The sequence below is a fragment of the Empidonax traillii genome, unplaced genomic scaffold, assembly GCF_003031625.1.
Source record: "Empidonax traillii isolate 1590-97213 ecotype Southwest subspecies unplaced genomic scaffold, ASM303162v1 scaffold804:size347002, whole genome shotgun sequence".
Lineage (NCBI taxonomy): Eukaryota > Metazoa > Chordata > Aves > Passeriformes > Tyrannidae > Empidonax > Empidonax traillii.
The window spans coordinates 117,985-137,383 of record NW_020955997.1 but is presented as its reverse complement, the minus strand read 5'-3'; the positions used below and the strand labels follow the sequence as shown (position 1 = coordinate 137,383).

Genomic DNA, 19,399 nt, shown 5'->3' with positions numbered 1-19,399 from the left:
CGCCGTCCCTCGGCGGCGCGGCGGCAGCGAGCGGCCGCCGTAGCCCCTGCGAGGGGAGCCCGTGGCCGGGCGGGGAGGAAGAGAAAGGCGGCCCGAGTCGGGTTACAAGATGGCGGCGGCGCTGTGGTAGCTGCCGAGGCGGAGCGGCGCCAGCGAGGCCCGGGCCGGGGCGCGGCGGCGCCGACCCGCCATGGACAGCGGCGCGGTGCAGGCCCCGCGCTGCCCCTGAGCGGCCCGGCTGCCCCGCTTGCTCCCCGCCGCCCTCGCCCCATCGCCCCCGCCGAGGCGGAGCGGGCCCGGGGCCGCACCATGTCGGACACCCGCCGGCGGGTGAAGGTCTACACGCTCAACGAGGATCGGCAATGGGACGACAGGGGCACCGGGCACGTCTCCTCCAGCTACGTGGAGCGGCTGAAGGGGATGTCGCTGCTGGTGCGCGCCGAGTCGGACGGTGAGAGCGTGGCCGGGGCTGCCCAGGCCCTTCCCCTCGCCCCCCAGCCGCGGCTGGCATCCCCCCCGGCTCGTAGGGCCTCCCTCGGGCACCCCGACCAGCATTATTGTTATTATACTATCACTGCCCCCTTCCCTGCCCTTACCTTGCGGCTCCGGGTGGAGTTTCCTTCCCCCCCACGAGCCGCAGCAGTGTTTGCCACCGTGGCCCAAGACCTTTTCCCCCCACCAGTCCACAGAGTCCTGGAATCCCAGAATACTCTATTTTGGAAGGGCCCCTCGGGATCAGCAGCTCCCGGCCCCGATCAGGACACCCCGCCGGTCCCACCATGTGCCTCAGCCTTGTTGGTGCCCGCTGCCCTGGGGCGCCTGACCGGTGCTCCCCACGCTCGGGAGGCAAAACTTTCCCTAAAATCCCACCCAGCCCTGCCCTGGCTCGGCCCCACGCAGTTACCCCAACCAGCTGCAGCTCCTCCACCTGAACAGAGCCGGTGTTGTTAAGTGTGGCGACATTTTGTTCACTTTCAGAACGATTTTCTTTGCTTTGGAAGTGCCTTTTTTCCCTTCCCTCCCCTTTTTACTGCTGTAATAAGTTGTTTGTTTCTTGCTCTTTTTTTCCCCTCTCAGGAATTCCCTCATTGTACTCGAGTCGTGTGGCGTTCCTCGTGTTTTATTGCACTTTCAAGTCACCTTAAGGGGCTTTTTTGGAGTGGGGAGGTACGTGCTCCCCACTCCATCAGCCGACAGGTGCTAATGTGCTAAATAAACCACCTAAGACTGGGAGAAATTGCTCTGGAGCTGTTGCCAGGAGACATACACTACTTGCATACACAAGATAAAGTCCCCGCTCGCAGTATCTGAATGATTCACTTCTGAAGGGCAGCTGAAGGGAATAAAAGCGAAGGGCCCACGTGGCTTCCGTGGGCCAAAACATTTTTGTGCTGGGCAGCACCTTACCTGCTGCAAATCTGTGTAGGTTCCGGAAATGGCCTTGAAACAAGCTGGCTCTTGCACCAGGTTTTGGGAGAAGAGAGTGCTGCAGAGAATTTTAGACTGAATTACAAGAGAAAACTGCGTTTTAACATGGATATTTCTGTCGAGTTTTGCCTTACCCAGCTTATTTTAGGTAGTGATATTTAAAGAAGGCGGTTCTCCCGGATTTTCTGTAAGATTTGGATTAAGTTGAGCCTGTGTTGGCTGGCACATGGGCAGTGGTGTGAGAGGAGCGGAGATGTTTGATTTGCTGAACTCAGTAAATGTCTCTTCTCTTCGTACCTTTTTTCAGGTTCACTACTGTTAGAATCGAAGATAAATCCAAATACTGCATATCAAAAACAGCAGGCAAGTATTATTTGCTAGGCTTTGTTTTTTCTGATTGCCGAGGAATTGTTTTGTGCTGGAAGTAACTGTGTTTTCCAGGAAAACAGGATGACACGGAATTGTTGATGGTGCTTTTTACAGAGGTGAAAAACTTCCCTAGGAGCCTGGAGGGGCTATAACGCTTCAAATTCTAGAAATTAAAATGTGTGTCTTAAGAAAACGTGTTAGACCTCAGGCTTTGAAGATAATGCATGCAAGTTGGATAAATATTGGACTCATTACAGGAAAAATAGTTGGAAACATGCATGTGTAACTTTTGTCTCCCACTCCGAGCTGTCTGAAATGATTGCTGCGTTAGGAAGGCAAAACTTTGGCCAGCTCTGTTAGAGCGTATTTATTTGCTTCTTTTCTTTGCTGGAGTAACCTAAAGGAATTTGTGGGACTTCATTCACTGTGGTTGCTGTGCAGTTTTTATTTGAAGCCCCGGAAACTCGTGCTGTCCTTGGGAAGGCTACGAGACAGGGTGAGACTTTACCTGCATGGTTCCCTTTCCTTGGGGAAAACCTGCAGCACAGCAAGGCAGTAAAGCAGCTGGGAGCTGTGTTAATAGGGCATTTTTGGTTAATCTGCTGGAAAAATCAGCTTACTGAATCTCTACTGCTTTTATCACGTTTATTGGTTTCCCTTTTTCAGCTTTAATTTTTGGTGTCTCTGCCTACATTGTTCTCATGGGTTTTCTGGATTTTTTTTCTGTCTCTTCCTTTGTTCTGCAGTAGATTCTCTGTTGCTTTTGTTCAGTGTTTGCTCCTGTTCTCCATCGCTGTGGTACCCAGAAGTGTTTCAGCTCTAGGAAACAGTAATTCCGTTTTCCCTGAGGCTGAAGAGACACATCTTCCAGGATTTAATTTTAGTGACAGTGTGAGAATTTGAGACAGAAACTTTGTTGTCTCTGGATCGTGGGTTAGCAGGGAGTTGGAGTCCTGGGCCAACCTTTCCAGAAGGATCTGTGTGCTGTGGTTTCTGGGTGGGTTTAGGCAGGTGGGTGACATCCCCAGGCTTTCCCTGGGTGGGCCACGCTCAGGAAGGAGGATGGGCTTTGTGCAGCTCTGCGGAGCCTTGCACTGCTTCCTGTTTACTACAGGAAGCCAATACACATCGAAATGCAAATGCAGATTGTGTTCCTGTAGAATTTAAAGTGCTTCCTTTTGCACCCCGTTTCCTGAAACTTCATACAACTGAGCAGTTGAAAGCTTTTCTTTCTTAATTGGTAGCGAAGTTTCAAGTGACTTAAGCAGCTTTGGTTGTCATTTTTCATGTGGGAAAGGTAGGTCATAGTTTAGAGAAACTCAAGCTGAGGTTTATTTTGCTTGGCTTTTGTTCTTGATTCTAATGCTTTTGTGTCCTGGCGGCAGAACGGGTTTGTTTCACTGTTCACTCTTTTGAAGAAATTTGGGTTTGCTTTTTTTAAGAGGGATAATGATTGATGACTTCCAGAGCCAAGTTGATGTTTCCTGGTAGAAGGGAAACATGCCCTGCCTACACATCTGTCTTCGTGTAAATGCCTTGAATGGACCTGGAGGAGAGTTAACCCTTAGGCTGTGATTTGTGTAGCAGTGTTCTGTGGGAAAAGGGAGCCAACTGATTTTGGGGTGCAGGGCATCAGTCTGTGATTTCCAATACAGGAGATGTGAAATCGTGCCAGGTGATGCTGTAACTATGGGCTGTCCCCTGCCTGCTCCCCCTGTGCTCGTGGTTCTGCCCTTCCTGCAGGGTTAGCTCAGCCCCGGTGCTGGGCACAGTCACCACCACTGCTCTCCCAAGGGAAGCAGGGCTGGGGTGGGACACGCTCAGCACACTGAAATAATCTCTGGTTACCTGGAAGCAGAGCACACAGAGCCTGCAGAGCTCTGGATCCCCCTGGACTTTGGGAGCTACCTTGCTCTGCTGGACACCCCCCGCTGGCCGAGGGGCAGGGGCAGATGTCTTCTGGAGCCTCTCGCAGGAGCAGTTTTAAAAGTTGTTGCCACACCCATTCGTTGTGTCACCCTCTGCTCCAGGTTACTGTTCCCTGGCAGGACTGGCACAAGAGCTGAAACTGCTGCAGAAATCCTTGCTGGGAATGCTGCCTCTGATCTTAACTGTGCTTTAGGTGTGCTCTGCTTGTGTTCAGCTCGGAGATGAAAATGTGTGCAAATCCCATCTTTTGCCCAGAGTTGCCATCACTCGTGTGACAGCAGAGCCGTTTGCTGGAGGCAAAATCCTGGTTCCTTGAGGCTGGGATTTAACAGATTGGCAGGGGGGCTGTTAAAGCACTTGCCAGAGGGCTTCTTCGCTCCTCTTTCGCTGTATTCCAGCACTGTGTGGCAGGTCAGATGGGGGAACTGAGGGAGTTGGAAACGCCTTCTCGCTGGATTAATTTTTATCAGCATGTTCCTCCGTCTGAGTCCCCGTGCAGTGTGAGGGGCCAGAGCAGGAACGAGCAGAGGGGGAGCAGCAGACACTGTGCAAACCAGCACTGAAGAGGGGCTTGAGCTACTCTGAGCTGAAATTTTTGTTCAGAATTAGTATTTTTTTTTAGTTCCTCTGGTGGTTGAGTGATCTGAGGAGCGTTGCTGTTGCTGGTGGACAGAGCAGCCCTATGGATATGTAAAATTCCCAGCACAGTATCCCTGTGCTCCTCGGGGGTTGTCTGAGGTCGTGCAGGAAGTGTGTGCCAGATCACTTTATATTGGCTTTGGACCATTATTTTCTGATGAAACCATCCTTCAGTCTTCCTGAAATATTTTTGGAAAAGCTTATATAACTCGTGCTTTGTGTGGGCAGCACAGATTGTAAGGAGCACCATTCAGCAACTCGAGAATTCTCACCAATTTTTGCCTGCAGTCCCTCTGGGTGCACAGAGTCATTTTAAGGTACCGCATTAATTCTCTTCCTCGAATCATCCTGGGCTATGAATAGAGCTGCTGAATGTGTGTCCTTTGTTCAGTGGAGCACCTCTGAGTCTCAGCCTACCTGCAAGTGCGATGATTTGAGTGTCAGGGCATCAGCAGTTTCACAGAATGTTTCAAGATACACAGTTCACGTTTTGAATTTTTTTACCAGCTGTAAAACTGTACTTAATAATTCTTATTTTTTGGATTAATCTCTGGAAGAGAACCGGATCAGGGAGCTGATCAGGCTTCTCAGTGCCTGCAGTTGACAATGTTTTTTCCTTGAAGCCCAGTTCAAGTGTTGCCTCTGAAATGGCCCCCAGCAAAGAGAGATGCAGCTGTCCCTGAGCTGGGGATGAGGGGGGACAGCTGGGAGTGAGAGCCCTGCCAGCTGTAAGGAGCTGTTCCCGCTGTGCACGTGAGTGGGCCCAAAAGCAGGGAGGCTCTTGCTGATGTTTGGGAGATAGATAGGAGTGCCAGTGCAACAAGGACACTGCAGTACAAATAAACAGCTCTCCTGAGCAGCACTAACACCAGAGTGCACCCAGCACGGTTCTTTCCAGAATGGGAAAACTTCATTTCTTCAAAGAAATGCATAAAAATTGATAAGAAAGCAAAAAATGGAGTTTGAGCGAATGGTGTTGGTTTTAGCGTGGCCTGTGACTCTGTTTGGGAGAGGGAGCTGATCTATTGGTATAATGAGCACCTTACAGACAGTAATCAATGAGCTTATCATTTCCTGTCCTTCAGGTGTTTCTTTGGATTTCCTTGCTAGGCTTGGATACCACTCTGAATGTCTTGTTTCCAGTGAAAGTGATGCATAAGGGGAGGACGTAACAAGCCTTGCTGGGTTGTGTGGTGAATATTGAACATTGCAAATGTGGGAAGTGAATTACCTCCCTGACCATTAAGCAAGTATTTAAAAACCACTTTGGTAACAGTTCAGGAAGTCCACAGACTTGGTTGCAAGTTGAACTGTTTTGCTGAAGCCCATGCAGTGCAGGGCAGGGTTAGCAGAGGGCTGTTCAGTTTGGACACTGTTACCTGAGGTGAGTTTGCTGCAGGCTGGTGAACTGCTGTCCTGGTTTCAGCTGGGATAATTTTCTTCCTCTGGTGGATGCTGTGGTTTGTATTTAGGGTGAGAATAACACTGATAACAGGATGTTTTGGTTGTTGCTGAGTGGAGCTTTCCCTAAATCAAGGACTGTGGAGTTCCCATGCCCTGCAGGTGAGGAGCTGGGGGGGAGCATGGCCAGGACAGCTGAAGTGGCCAAGGGAATATTCCAAACAGTTGGACAACATGGGCAGTGGATAATCTGGGAGGTTGGCTGGGAGGGGCTGATCCCTGCTCGGGGACAGGGCCAGGCTGGGCATCATTCAGGGGGCTGAGCAACTGTGCTGTGCACCACTTGTCTGTCTTGGCTTTTATTCCTCTCTTGAGCTTCCTTTCTGTTGCTGCTGTTAGTAGAATAATTCATTATATTTTACTTTATTACCTGGATTAAACTGTTCCTGTGCCAACCTGTGGCTCTCACCCTTTCCATTTCTCCTTCCCATCCCCCTGGTTTGGGGGAATTGAGGGAACAGCTGTGTGGTACTTGTTATCTGGGGTTAAACCACAACAGCTCTGTGTTTAAATGTCAGGGCACAGACCTGCCCTCCTCACAGTACAGCAGCAAGTGTCCCGAGAAAACCTCTTACAAAAACTTTTCAGTCTCTTCAGAAATCCCAGCGAAACTTCCACAGCTCCTGTACAAGTGCACAGGTGGAATTGGTGGAGACAGCAGTGACAGAGTTACAAATCCTTGCTCAAATGGCAGCAAGTGGCAAGATGCTGGTAACATTAGTGAGAACTCACGAGGGTTATATTATCCAACCTGCATGGCTTTTAATTCAGAATATGTGAACATCAGGCACTGTTTCTGTCGGTGATGGGGCTGCCCGAAGCCCTTTCTGAGGAGGAAACTGAAATCTTAGGGGGTTTGTCTCAGCTTTACTAAATATGGAAACACTTCAGTTGTTCTTTTGGAGGTTTAAGTTGATGTTCCTTATGGCAGAACAGGTGATTTAATATTTTAGTGTCATATTTTTTTAATTGACAAGTGTAACTTTAATTAAAGCTGTTTTTTCTGTGGACATTGGCTGTAAGGGATTAGAGGTTAATATGCAGTGCAGACCTGTGTCAGAAATAATTATTTTCTTGTTTTACCTTAAACAGGACACCCTTATTGTTTGGTCAGAAGCAGAGAACTATGATTTAGCACTGAGTTTTCAAGAAAAAGCAGGCTGTGATGAAATATGGGAAAAAATCTGCCAGGTACAGTTCACCTTACACCTTCTGTTTCTTCCAGATGCTTTCATGTCTTCTGTGACTTTTGATGTATTTGTGCATCCCTTTTTAAACCTTCTTGTAAAATAAGCAAATATTCTTTGTTATTATCTGTGTAAGGTCTGAAGTTACCCCCTCTTAGAGCACCAGCAGTGATTGAGTGTCAGGCTTGTGGAAAACCAATATGTATGGTGACACTGAGGTGTTGGGTGTTCTGGGGAGGTTGGGGGGATTGTTTTTATTAAAAAAGGGGCTGCCAAAATGCTAGATTCTGGTTGTCCTTGTCCCAGTTGGGCTTGTTGGAGTGCAGGGGAACTGCAGATGTGCTGCAAGGAATGAGGAGCTGGATGTGCCAGGGACAGCCAAAGAGGTGGCAGAACCCAAACTGTCAGACCAAAGACTCAAAAAAAAAAGGGGCTAAAACTCCCAGCTTTCACATGGGAACTACCATTACCTTCCCAGACTTGGGAAAGGCGGAGTGTGAAGCTTTAACTAAAGAAAGGCAGAGCTCACCTTCCCTGGCAGCTTCCCTGGGCCAAAGCAGGCAGTGGAGATGTGCTGTTGTTTCAGTTCCTGGTTACCCTGGTGTGTCACTTGGGATGAGACAGTCACTGTGTGCGCTCTGTCCTCAGGTTCAGGGCAAGGATCCCTCGGTGGAAGTCACACAGGACCTTATTGAGTCAGAAGAGGAGCACATCGAGGAGATGCCTGAAACCAGTCCCTTGATCGACCTCCCCAGCTGTGAACTCAACAAACTTGAAGAGATCGCTGACCTAGTTACCTCTGTGCTCTCCTCGCCCATCCGCAGGGAGAAGCTGGCCCTGGCCCTGGAGAACGAGGGCTACATCAAAAAACTGCTGCAGCTCTTCCAAGTGTGCGAGAACCTGGAGAACACGGAGGGCTTGCACCACTTGTACGAGATCATCCGGGGCATTTTGTTCCTCAACAAAGCGACTCTGTTCGAGGTGATGTTCTCTGACGAGTGCATCATGGATGTGGTGGGCTGCCTGGAGTACGACCCTTCCCTGGCGCAGCCCAAGCGCCACAGGGAGTTCTTGACCAAAACGGCCAAATTTAAGGAGGTTATTCCTATCACAGACTCTGAACTCAGGCAAAAAATCCACCAGACTTACAGGGTACAGTACATTCAGGACATCATCTTGCCGACGCCGTCTGTTTTTGAAGAGAATTTTCTTTCTACCCTCACTTCCTTTATTTTCTTCAACAAAGTTGAGATTGTCAGTATGTTGCAGGTAAGTGGTCTGGATAGATGGTGTGTGGATACCTGTAGTTGTAGTTTCCAGTGGATTACAGTTGATCACACACACTTCCGTGTGCATGGTGTTGGGAACGCCTCCCTTTCTTTTTGATGCCTTTGCCTTTGTGTCTTAAAAAGGCGGATTTCAGGTGAGTAAAGTAGTATTTTTTTTAATGGGTTGTAAACGGTGAAAGATTTTTCTTCTTGATTCCCGAGCAGCAGAGACCTTTGGAGCTGTTTTTGTGGAGGTGTTTAGGGAACAAATGTTGGTGGTGTGTTATGAGGGACATTTGTACTGTGTTTGTAACAAACTCTGGATCTGGGATTCCGAAGAGCGTGCTCAGAACCGTCCCTGTTGTGCTGGTGTTACCTCATGGTACTAATTTCAAATGTTTGTGTTGCCATAAAAATCAAGGGTTTAGTTGCTGGGGATTTTTCATACTGATATCCAGAAGGAATAATTAGTAAATAACTTAGATGTCATGGTCAAAACTGTCCTGCGTGGATGGGCTGGTGGAGCTGGACCGTGGCAGGAGCCTCAGAGCAAGAGCTGTGTGGGAGCTTGGTGGCCTTTGGGTGTTCTCAGTTCATGTTGTGCAAACTAAAGGGCACCAAAGTGGCTTTATTCTGTTCTGGATCCACATCCCAAAACGGTCCATTTGTGTGGAACAGATCACAGAGCTCCTGGGTGGGGTGTGGAGAGCCTCTGTGGAACAGGGAGCATTGGGAAGAGTGGGAACTCTGGGAAGAGAGGGGCTCTGGAGAAGTAACATCCATATGGAATATGGTAAAGAGTTCAACAGAGGACTGGAAAAAGAATCCAAACTGAATAATTGCACAGAATTGCATGAGTAAGCTTTCTGGCTTCTTTCTGCTTTCTTCTTTGTGGCTGAATAGCAGAAAGAAACCAAAAATTAATTCCCCCTTGCAAAATTAACGACTTTGTGTTAAATACAGATTTCCCTTTAAATTCTTTTGCATATGTTTTCTAAAACTAAAAATAAATTCAGCATTGTTCTCCTGAGGCCACAGTCCTTTCCACTTAGAGGTTCTTAAGTCTGTAAATTTATTTTTCATTGAGGCTTTATGGTGCTGGGTATTTAATTGTGCTGTGGTTTGCTGTTCCCTCTAGTGCTCTTTGCAGGAAGTTCTGAAATCCCCTGACGGTTCTTTGCTGACTCTGTCCCCGCTCTTTGCCATCAGAATATGTGGCACATAGGTTTGCCTGCTTGTTTTAAAGCTTGTAAATGAGATGGGTGATGGGTGATGATTTACAAACAATGTTGATCCTTGAGAATTGCAGCCGAGAAGAGAAGCACACACGGAAGGGCTGTTCCTGAGGGGAGTTCCCTGGTGGTGTGGAGCTCAGGGCTGCTGTCCCAGCCCTCTGGTGTCAATCAGCTCCTTGTTGTGGCACCAGAGCCCTAAAGCTCCTTTGGGTTTGGCGAGCGCGTTGGACTCCTGTTACCCCAAATCCCCTGGCAAAGCTCCCTGGCTGAGGAGCAGATTGTGTTGGCCACAGTAAAGCTCCTTCCTACGTGCCACGGAGCACCGGATCCCAGCGCTGCTGGGGATGGCAGGGAGACAAACCCGGAGCCAGCCTGGGCTTCAGGACGTGGGGATTACTCTGGAGCAGCCTTGGGGAAGCAAGAGATCCCTCTGTGGTCAGGGGATGTGGAGAGGAGATTTTCTGGCATACCTGCTCTTGATATGGTGTGGGTTTGGTTTTTAACAGGCTAAATGAAGCTGTTCAAGCCTGCAAAGCTTGAAATAAACCCCCAAGTCTGTGTACGTTGCACTGTCTGGGATGTTGGGTCCGAGTATCGTGTGTTTGTAAAGCACTTCTTTCCTCACATCTTAAAAAAAACCTGTGAGCCTTTGGCTGCACTGCTGGGACTGTAACAACTGTGTATTTAGTCAGCCTAATAAAGCACAGAGATTTTAGTGGCAGCACGAGGCCAAACAGAGGGGTGAGCACCTGCGTGTTCTGCAGTGTCAGGTCTGTGTACCTTCACTGTGGTGATGGCTCTTCTGTTCCTGTTGGATCAGTGCAGAAGTTCACACAGTTGGGTCAGTACAGGGGTGCCTCATTCTGTAATGCCATAGTGTGGTCCTGTTTGCTTTCGGATTTATATTGGCTTTTAAAGGTAACAAACATCTGATTGGAGGGGATGCCAACACGATATTCCACGTGCAGAAGTGCAGGGAAGTCACAGGCCGGAGAGGGCAGGAAGTGCCCAAACACTGGAGAGATGAGATGGTGGTGTCACCCTGGTTTTCTGATACCTCTCGAGTCTTAAGCAATGGGGTGACAAAGGTGGCAGCTTTGCCTTTCTTCAGAGGCTCTCTAAGCTGTGCTCCTTTTGTGTGTTCCGCAGGAAGACGAGAAGTTTCTGTCCGAAGTTTTTGCACAGTTAACAGATGAAGCTACAGATGATGACAAACGGTGTGAACTGGTGAGTCCGAGCTCGGGGGGTTCCTCAGGCCTCAAATTGCAGCCGTGAAACAGAAACAGTGAAAGTGCTCTGCTGGTTGGGGCACTGAGGGGTTTCTGGAGAATCACCCAGCACGCACACTCTGCTACAAATTGGAACAGTTTCCTCCTTCCAGGGGAGTTTCAGACTCAATCACCGCTGTAATTGCATTTTCCCTGTGCCACAGGTGAACTTTTTCAAGGAGTTCTGCGCCTTCTCCCAGACGTTACAGCCTCAGAACAGAGACGCCTTCTTCAAAACTTTGGCCAAGTTGGGAATTCTTCCCGCTCTCGAAATTGTCATGGTAAGTGAACTCCTGGGGTTGGTTTTAATCAGCCATTGAAGCAGGTTTGGGGTGTGCTGAGCAGCTGTGTCAGTGTGCTGGGCCAGCTCTGCTGTGCTCATGGGGACATTGGGACTCCAAAGGCTCTGGCCCGGGTGCTCTGACCATTTCTACTCTGCGTGGCAGACAAGTCTGATCAGTGCAGTCCTTGTGACAGGGGCTCTAAAGATTGAAAGAGGCTTTCTTTTTCCTGAGGCAACTCAATTGTTGTTGTTGTGGTTGTTGTTGGGACAGGGCCAAAGAAGTATTTTTAGATAATCTTGAACTGTGAGCTGGTTCCTGCCCGAAAGATCACGTAATCCTGTCATTAGCAGATTAATCTCTCCTGATCAGCAGTGGGAAAAAATAAATTTTTTTCACTCCTTTGGTTGCAGCAGCTGTTGCTGCCTGACCATTGCAGTTCATTTTGCTGGTTTATTGTTGTTTTTCTGTAACCCTCTTACTGTGTTTCTCACAGAAACTTTTGCAGTGTAACATTCTCAAAACTTCCCAGTCCCTCTTCTTTGCAGCTTTACTTGGTAATAAACACCAATCTTAATTTGTTCTAAATAATTAACTTTCTTTTTTTTTTTTTTTTTTTTTTTCCTATTAGGGAATGGACGATCTGCAAGTTAGATCTGCTGCTACAGATATATTTTCTTATCTGGTAGAATTTAGCCCATCCATGGTCCGAGAATTTGTAATGCAAGAGGCCCAGCAGAGCGATGATGTAAGTGAGAGTGGTTCAGACTTTGAATATATCAGTTTTAGAGCAAATGGGGAAAGAACAGACCAGCAAAACAAGAGTATCCCGAATTCTGGAGAGGTTTAACCCAAAAATGTAGATATTAGAAATGAAGGACAAAGTAGATTTAAAATACAAACATTTCTGAGCACGTTGGTGTTCCCTGAGGTCACAGCTCTAAGATGGTCAGTGGGACTGACAGGGACTGTGGGTAGGGAGGGTTGTGCTTGGCAGAATCTCTGTATCCAAACGTATCTCCATTCCCCGGTGTCACTGAAATTTGTCTTGTGAAAACCAACAGACATCAGGGAGTTCCTTTGCCCTCCTGGACGTGTGTGTGATTGTTTGTGTGGGGTCTGTGTGCAGGACATCCTCCTCATCAACGTGGTCATCGAGCAGATGATCTGTGACACGGACCCGGAGCTGGGGGGAGCTGTGCAGCTCATGGGACTGCTGAGGACCCTCATCGACCCCGAGAACATGCTGGCCACAGCCAATGTGAGCAAACACGGGCTCTGCCTTCAAACCTGTATTCCCTCTCTTTGGGCTGACGGTGAATTTTAACGAGCTAAACAACAACCTGCAATTTCCCTTAGCTTTTGATAATTGAACATGTGTTTTTGGGGCACTGCACAGGTATCCTTTAAACAAATTGTGTCCAGCATTCTGAGTTATTGATGTATTTTCAACCTGTCTTTGCATGGTGGGGATTTTTTGGTGGCAGTTTCCTTGGTTAGGTGTCCCAAAATGAAAAGCACGGTGTTCCTTGAGCTGCAGGCCCGACTGGTAATATCCAGGCAGACCCGGAGGAGTCCGTGGAATTCTTTTTGGGCTGTCTCTCTTGTTAACTGTCCTTTCTTATTTAAAAGCTTGTGTCCACGTGGCAGCATTTAATGAGGTGATTTTTGTTTCAGAAAACAGAGAAGAGCGAGTTCCTCAATTTCTTCTACAACCATTGCATGCACGTGCTGACGGCGCCGCTGCTCGCCAACACGGCCCAGGACAGAGGGGAAAAAGGTACCTACTGCCTTGCCAGGGCTTTCAGGGCCACCTCTGCCCCCTTAGGACCTGTGGTGGTTGGGAGTGAGTGCAGTGCTGCTCCCGGCTGGGAATGCAGCGGTGCAAAGCTGCAGCTGCCCAGGGACGGGGTTCTGTGGGCAGCGCTTTGCAGCCCTTGCTGGCGGCTCTGCTGGTGCAGCTCCGTGATGGCTCTGTGAGAGATGAACTTCCCTGCTGATACACGGCTGTTAACAGCATTCTGATGTGACCAGTACAGTTTTTAAACGTGTTTGTCGCAAAGCAGGAAGCGTGTGTAGGTTTTGGGGACCTCTGTGTAAAAGTTTACAAAACTGCTGCGGTTTTGTGACTCAGAGCAGGGCAGCTTGGAGCTCCTTCATCTGGTCTCTTGAACTCTTCCTGGTACCAGTGACAGAACTGGCAATCTCTGTTGTATGCAAATAGCACTCGTTAGTTTGCCTCTGGTGCTTCACAAACAGAAATGTAACATCTCCTGATGCTGACTCTGGGAAGCCTCTTGACTTGGACTTCATGAACACTCTTCCAAGAGATTAAATCAAACCAATATGTATCTGCTAAAAACATCTGTTTCATCTTACCCATCTTCTCATATTGAGTCAAAAAAAAAAAATAAATGTTTTGGCATTTTATACAGTAATAAACCTGGTAAAACATCTGTTGTAGTACTGAGTGTATTATTTGGAGAATTTAAACTAGGCACTGTATTCTGTGTAGGGATAATATTCCAAGTATTAGGTTACATATTTTCACCTCTCTGGGTTGGAAACTTGGTAATGTAAATTAAATATTATTTAATGTAAATTAAATCTCCCCTGGCTGCATCCTTGTTGCACGTTGATTTCTGTCTCTGAAGAGTCTGACCCTCTGTAGAACTGATTGTTTATCCCCATCTTTGAAATGCCGACAGCGCTTTGCAAACCCTTTTCTGATGTTTGTTTCTGTTTTCTCTTGGTCAGATGCAGTAGTTGGATCCACTAAGAGTAATACAGTTTGTCCTGGTAAGTTTTAATTGACACTGAGTTTTGGAAGTTGTCTTGTTTGCTGTGTATGGTATTTTATTAAAAATGAAAGTTGGGTTTATTTCTTGTAACACATTTTATTGAAATAGATCTGGGTGCTTTGCTTCACTTGAGACAATTGGAAGCAAAGCACTAAAACCAAAATCCATTAAAAATGTGTCAGGAACAGCAGTAGCAGCTGGGTTTGGTGAGGATTTGGTGCCAGCTTTATCGTGGTATAATTTAAGCGGCTCTTTCTCCCACAGATAATTATCAAACGGCACAACTCCTTGCCTTAATTCTGGAGCTGCTTACTTTCTGTGTGGAGCATCACACATATCACATCAAGAACTACATTATGAACAAAGATTTGCTGAGAAGAGTCCTGGTCCTGATGAATTCCAAACACACCTTTCTGGCCTTGTGTGAGTATGGAGCTCTTGCTTTCCTTCTTCAAGCTCTGTGGGCGCTGGAAGGTGTTCCAGTGCCAGGGGGCACTTAAAATTCGTGGTAATTCCCTATCTGCTGCTGACTGCTGTTGAGTAATTGCTGCTGGGCTTTAGACAGAGATCAGTGGTCCCTGATGCCTTCCAAACAGCCAGGGAAGTGAGAGAAGGACAGAGGAAGGTGCGCTGTCAGCAGCTGCTGCTCCTGTGTTGGTTTGGGGGTTCCTCGGGGGGACAGCAGGCCTGGCCGGGGTTGGTAAGGCCTGGCATTGCTGTGCTCGTGCAGGTGCTCTGCGCTTCATGAGGAGGATCATCGGGCTGAAGGACGAGTTCTACAACCGCTACATCACCAAGGGGAACCTCTTTGAGCCCGTCATTAACGCGCTGCTGGACAACGGCACCCGCTACAACCTGCTCAACTCTGCCGTCATCGAGCTCTTCGAGTTCATCAGGGTGGTGAGTCCTGCTGCAGCCCTTCCCTCGTGCCCCAGATCCCCCCTGTAGATAGATGTGCAAATCCGTGACCCATAACCTGCCCCACCGCAGGGGTGTCTGACTGTCGTGGGGCTCGGCCCCGCCAGGGCTCCCGTGGGTGATTTCTGGGCCAAACCTGGCACTGAGGAATGAAGGGAAAGGGGTTGTAGGGGACTAAATCTGGGTATTGGTGGCTCTCAGTGAGACTGATTTGGCTACAGACTGGAAGGATCATTGTCCTTTACATCCTACCCAAGTGTTTCCCGGGCCGGTGGCAGCTTTGAATGTGTTTGTGGGAACACCGTGTGTGTGGGCAGGACAGGCAGGACAGGCAGGAGCACCCGGCTCCTTGGGAAACAGGGACCTGGAGCAGCTCCTGAGCCCCTGCCTGGGAGAGCCTCGAGGTGTGGGAGGCTTTTCAGGGAATGTGTGCTCTGGGAAAGGGAAGGGCAGTTTTTACTCACAGGGTATTGCAGCTGCTGTCTTTTCCAGCGAGAATTGGGAACGTTAGGATTTGATATGGTGACAGACTTGTTAGAGGTGCCTTGTCCCGTGGGAGCTGCTGTAGTTACAGAGTAGTGGGAGAGCAGGGCACAGCTATCCCAGATAGAACATCCTGGTTCATGGGAATGCCACAGATTGCACTGGCACACTGCTGAGTATTGTCTGGGTCTGTGGGAAAGTCTAAATTATTTCTAGATCCCAGGTCTTTTATTAAAGATAAATCTGAACACTTCACGTTTGCACAGTATTGTACAATAATATTTTGGTTCTGGGCAAGGAAACAATTCCTTTCCAAACTAAACTCAAAAGCTCTCTGAGCTGCTGGCTGTGACCATGAGACTGACAGCCTGTCTTGTTCTCCTGCAGGAAGACATCAAGTCCCTTATTGCACACATAGTTGAAAACTTCTACAATGCACTTGAATCTATTGAATACGTTCAGACCTTCAAGGGACTGAAGACCAAGTATGAGCAAGAAAAAGACCGACAGAACCAGAAGCTGAGCAGGTGGGCCCTGCTTGGTGTGCTCGGGGTCTGTCGGGGGAGCTGGCACTCGGTCTGGGTCGCTGTCAGGTGGGGTGGGGCAGAGCTGGGAATGGAGGGGAACTCCCTGTGGAAGTGTGGAAGCCACTGCTGCTGTGGGGTGTGGCACAGCAGCAGAGCTGCAGCCCCTGTGCTGTGTCTCTTGCAGCGTCCCCTCCATCCTGCGCAGCAACAGGTTCCGCAGGGACGCCCGGGCCTTGGAGGAGGACGAGGAGATGTGGTTCAATGAAGATGAGGAGGAAGAAGGAGAAGCTGTTGTCCCTCCGGTTGAGAAATCGAAGCAGGAGGATGATTTCCCAGATAGCTATGAAAAATTTATGGAGACTAAAAAAGGTATTTACTCTGCTTGAGCTTGTTGGCTCTGGAAGGGCTCCGTGGCGGATCCGTGGATTGTGCTCTGTCCCACGAGCAGCACTGAGGCTGTTCTGTGTAAGTCAGTCAGGAGATCTGAGCGTGTCTTTGCAAGCCAGTTTAGGATTAAAATAACGAGTTAAACTGCTCTGGGCACGCATGTAGAGTAAGTGGCACTCAAAGGCAAGACTGTGCTTGTGTGCTCTGAGGGAGCCGTGTCCCCCTGCCCTCGGTTCGCTGCTGAGGGCCCTGGGTGAGGCCAGATGGGGAACTGTCCGTTTGGAGATAAAGGACAACCAAAAACCCGTCGGCTCTTGCCCCGCGCTCGTGCTGTGATGCAGATGGTGCTCCTGTGTGCAGCTGTTCCTAAGTGTGGCCATGTTTGTCCCTCAGCTAAGGAGAGCGAAGACAAAGAGAATCTTCCAAAAAGGACTTCAGCTGGGGGATTCAAATTCACTTTTTCCCACTCAGCCAGCGCAGCCAACGGTGCCAACAGTAAATCGGTGGCAGCTCAGACGTCCCCGGCGAGCTCCAACGGCTCCTCCTCCAAGAGCACGGCCCTGGCCCCGGCGGTGACGGCGCCCAAGGTGGGACAGTGGCACGGGAGTGCCTGGGGGGGCTCAGAGTCACCCCCAGTGAAGCCCTGAGGGGTGGGGAAGGGTCAGGGAGGGGCTGGGTGGGACTGGAGCCCGTTGGTCTCTGGTGCCACATCTCGTCCCACATTTTCCTCTCACTCTCACTGCTGCCCTTCCTCAGCTTGTTCCCTGCCCGGTCGCTGCTCCGTGTGTGATGGACAGGGGACATTGGGGTTTTGGGGACGGTTAGTGCTCCCCTGCCAGGCAGCTGTGGGGTGGTTTTTAGCAGCCCAAGGCAGGGATGACCCCTCTGTGGGGCAGGAATTGGATTGCCCACCCCGAGGCTGAGCAGCCAGAGGGATCTCAGGGAGCGCAGTGGATTTGTGCCCATCCAGCTGGGAGCTGCAGAAGGGACTCGTAAGCAGTTGTAGGGCCAGAGCCGGAGGAGGGAGGGGGCTGCAGTGCTTTTTGCAGCATCAGCACCGCTCTCCAGACCGGCAAACCCGCTGCTGCACCCTGGGCTGTCCTGACACGTGGGCTGGGGCTGCTCCTAAAATTGCACTTTCCTCGGTGTTTTTTCAAGGTGAGAATTTCCTTTTTCCCTTTCTCTACCTGGCAGGGAAGTCTAGTTGGCCTAGTGGATTATCCTGATGATGAAGATGATGATGAAGAGGAGGAGACATCTCCAAGGAAAAGACCTCGTCTGGGTTCATAAAAGAAACCAAAACTTTGGAATAAGAACTTTTCCTACGGGGTTTCAAATGCTGCAACTGTTTCAAGAGCTAAAAAGAGTCCGATTCAGAAAGCTTTCTCCCATGAGTAACTAAGATAATACAAGGAGTAGCAAGAGAAACTCGGTGTATCAACTAGAAAGGGTTAGTTCTGTAAACACAAAGCTTCCAAGGAACTTAATGTCTTTCTAGAAAGTAAGGAGTCTGCCATTCAGGCTGTCAAAAAAATGAAAAATGAAAAAAAAAAAAAAGTGGGTTAGTATTCTCAGAACCTGGATGATGGCTTCTCAGCAAGGAAAGTCTCAGGTGTCGGGAGGGCAGGGGGAGGGAAAGGTATGGTAATACTTTTTTTAAAATATATTGCAGGGTTTCCCCAGTGTTTAACAGAACTAGGAAAAAAAATAAAAGTCGAGCTTAAATTTTGAACCCAGTAATCTTAATTTTGTAATGGTGCTGTCAGTTGTGTTCTTTTAGCAATGCCTCTTTTAAAAACAATTTTAAGGGAAAACTAACTCTATTTGCATAAGAACAATCCACGTTTTGGGACCATTTCTTACCAACTAAATCCCGTTTCTCATGGTGTGAGGGAGGGAGGCTGCAGTTGCAGCGCGTGGGGAGTTGGTAGAGCAGTTCAGGGGAGGTTTGATCTGCATTTCCCCGGGGGAGAGAACGAAGCTGGATCCAAAATGGAAGGCTTGGCTTGGTGTTTGGGGTGAGGTAACAGCAGTAAGATCAAAGCCAAGGAGCAAAAGCTTTTGGAGTGTCTGCAGGAGCTGCTTGGTGCTGTCCATGGCACAGCCCAGAGCCGTTGGCTCCGAGGTGGGTGAGATCCCGAATTCCAGCTGCGCTCCCAGAGCTGCCTCAGCTGGAGCGGCCCTTGTGCTCGGCAGTTCACCCTGCAGGATCAAGCTGGCAGTGGGAAACACTCACAGGCTTCTCCTCGGGAGGAATTAAAGCAGCAGGTCAGCACCCAGGTCAGTTTGGACCAAGCTGGAATTACTGCCAGGACAACACCGGGATCTGGGACGGGATGGACAAGCAGCACCTGAACCTGGGTGGGACAAGAGCTGCTTTTTTCACAAACAAAAGCACATTCCACGTGGGTGACAGGAAGAGGGCAGTTGGGGGAGGCAAACAGTCCAGGGTTTATTTTCCAGAGCAGCACGAGAACTGTAAATATTTCAATGTTAGTTTGCCCATTGTGATCCGAGATCATGACAGAGCGAGAGGAAACTTCCCAAGTGTTAAAGGATGGAACCAACTGCAATCCACCACATAGGTCACTCTTGTAATACGTGTTATGGGTCCATTTCTCCTGGAATAGTTTAAACTGAAGCAGTTTCTCTGTTTTGGAGATTATTTTTTTTTTTTTTTGTAGTTAGTTTTAATTTTAGCTCTTGTTTGGAAAAAGATGGGCTGTCTGTGTAGATATGAAGTATAGTTTTTTTCCATAAAACAGAAGTTTATTTTGTATTAAAGATACCACTGTACTTGTTTTACACCATTTGTATACATGTGGTGATATTAATGCTGAACTGTAAAATTCAGGAATTAAAATGTGACCCTGTAATTCCATAACGGCTGCTTTGGTTTGGTTTGTTGCACGTGGTGAGTGACCTGTGGCCATTTCAGGGCACTGTCTAAGATGGGTTGTCCTTGCAGTTCCCAAAGTGCCTCTCCAGCCCCAGCTGGGATCCCGGAGGGAAGGTGAGAGCAGCTCTGATGCCTGAGCACTGGATGGACGTGGGGACAGCGGGGCTGCCCCTGGGGGCTCCAGCCCCCCCAGAGGGGACTCCTTGTTCCCACCTGGGGGATGGAACAGCTCCAATCTGAGGAAGAGTTTGCTTGGAAAGGAGCTGCAGCATCCCCATCAGCACCTGCCTCCAGCTCTGCTTCCCCATGGAAGATGAAC

General features: G+C 49.0%; 1 protein-coding gene across 2 annotated transcripts; it reads left to right on the top strand.

The window, feature by feature from the left end:
• The first annotated feature begins 84 nt into the window (after positions 1–84).
• PPP4R3B (protein phosphatase 4 regulatory subunit 3B) lies at positions 85–19,065 on the top strand. Of its 2 annotated transcripts, none has more exons than XM_027901678.1 (16): positions 85–451; positions 1,736–1,791; positions 6,919–7,017; positions 7,662–8,282; positions 10,666–10,743; positions 10,949–11,065; positions 11,697–11,813; positions 12,195–12,326; positions 12,743–12,845; positions 13,823–13,864; positions 14,131–14,289; positions 14,597–14,766; positions 15,655–15,794; positions 15,979–16,163; positions 16,653–16,768; positions 17,376–19,065. In XM_027901678.1, the coding sequence occupies exons 1-16, from the start codon at positions 310–312 to the stop codon at positions 17,469–17,471; spliced, it is 2,373 nt and encodes a 790-aa protein (XP_027757479.1). In that variant the 5' UTR covers positions 85–309; the 3' UTR covers positions 17,472–19,065. The 2 variants fall into 2 exon arrangements, with proteins under 2 accessions (XP_027757479.1, XP_027757478.1); XM_027901677.1 differs by having other exon boundaries at positions 16,575–16,768.
• The last annotated feature ends 334 nt before the right edge of the window (positions 19,066–19,399 follow it).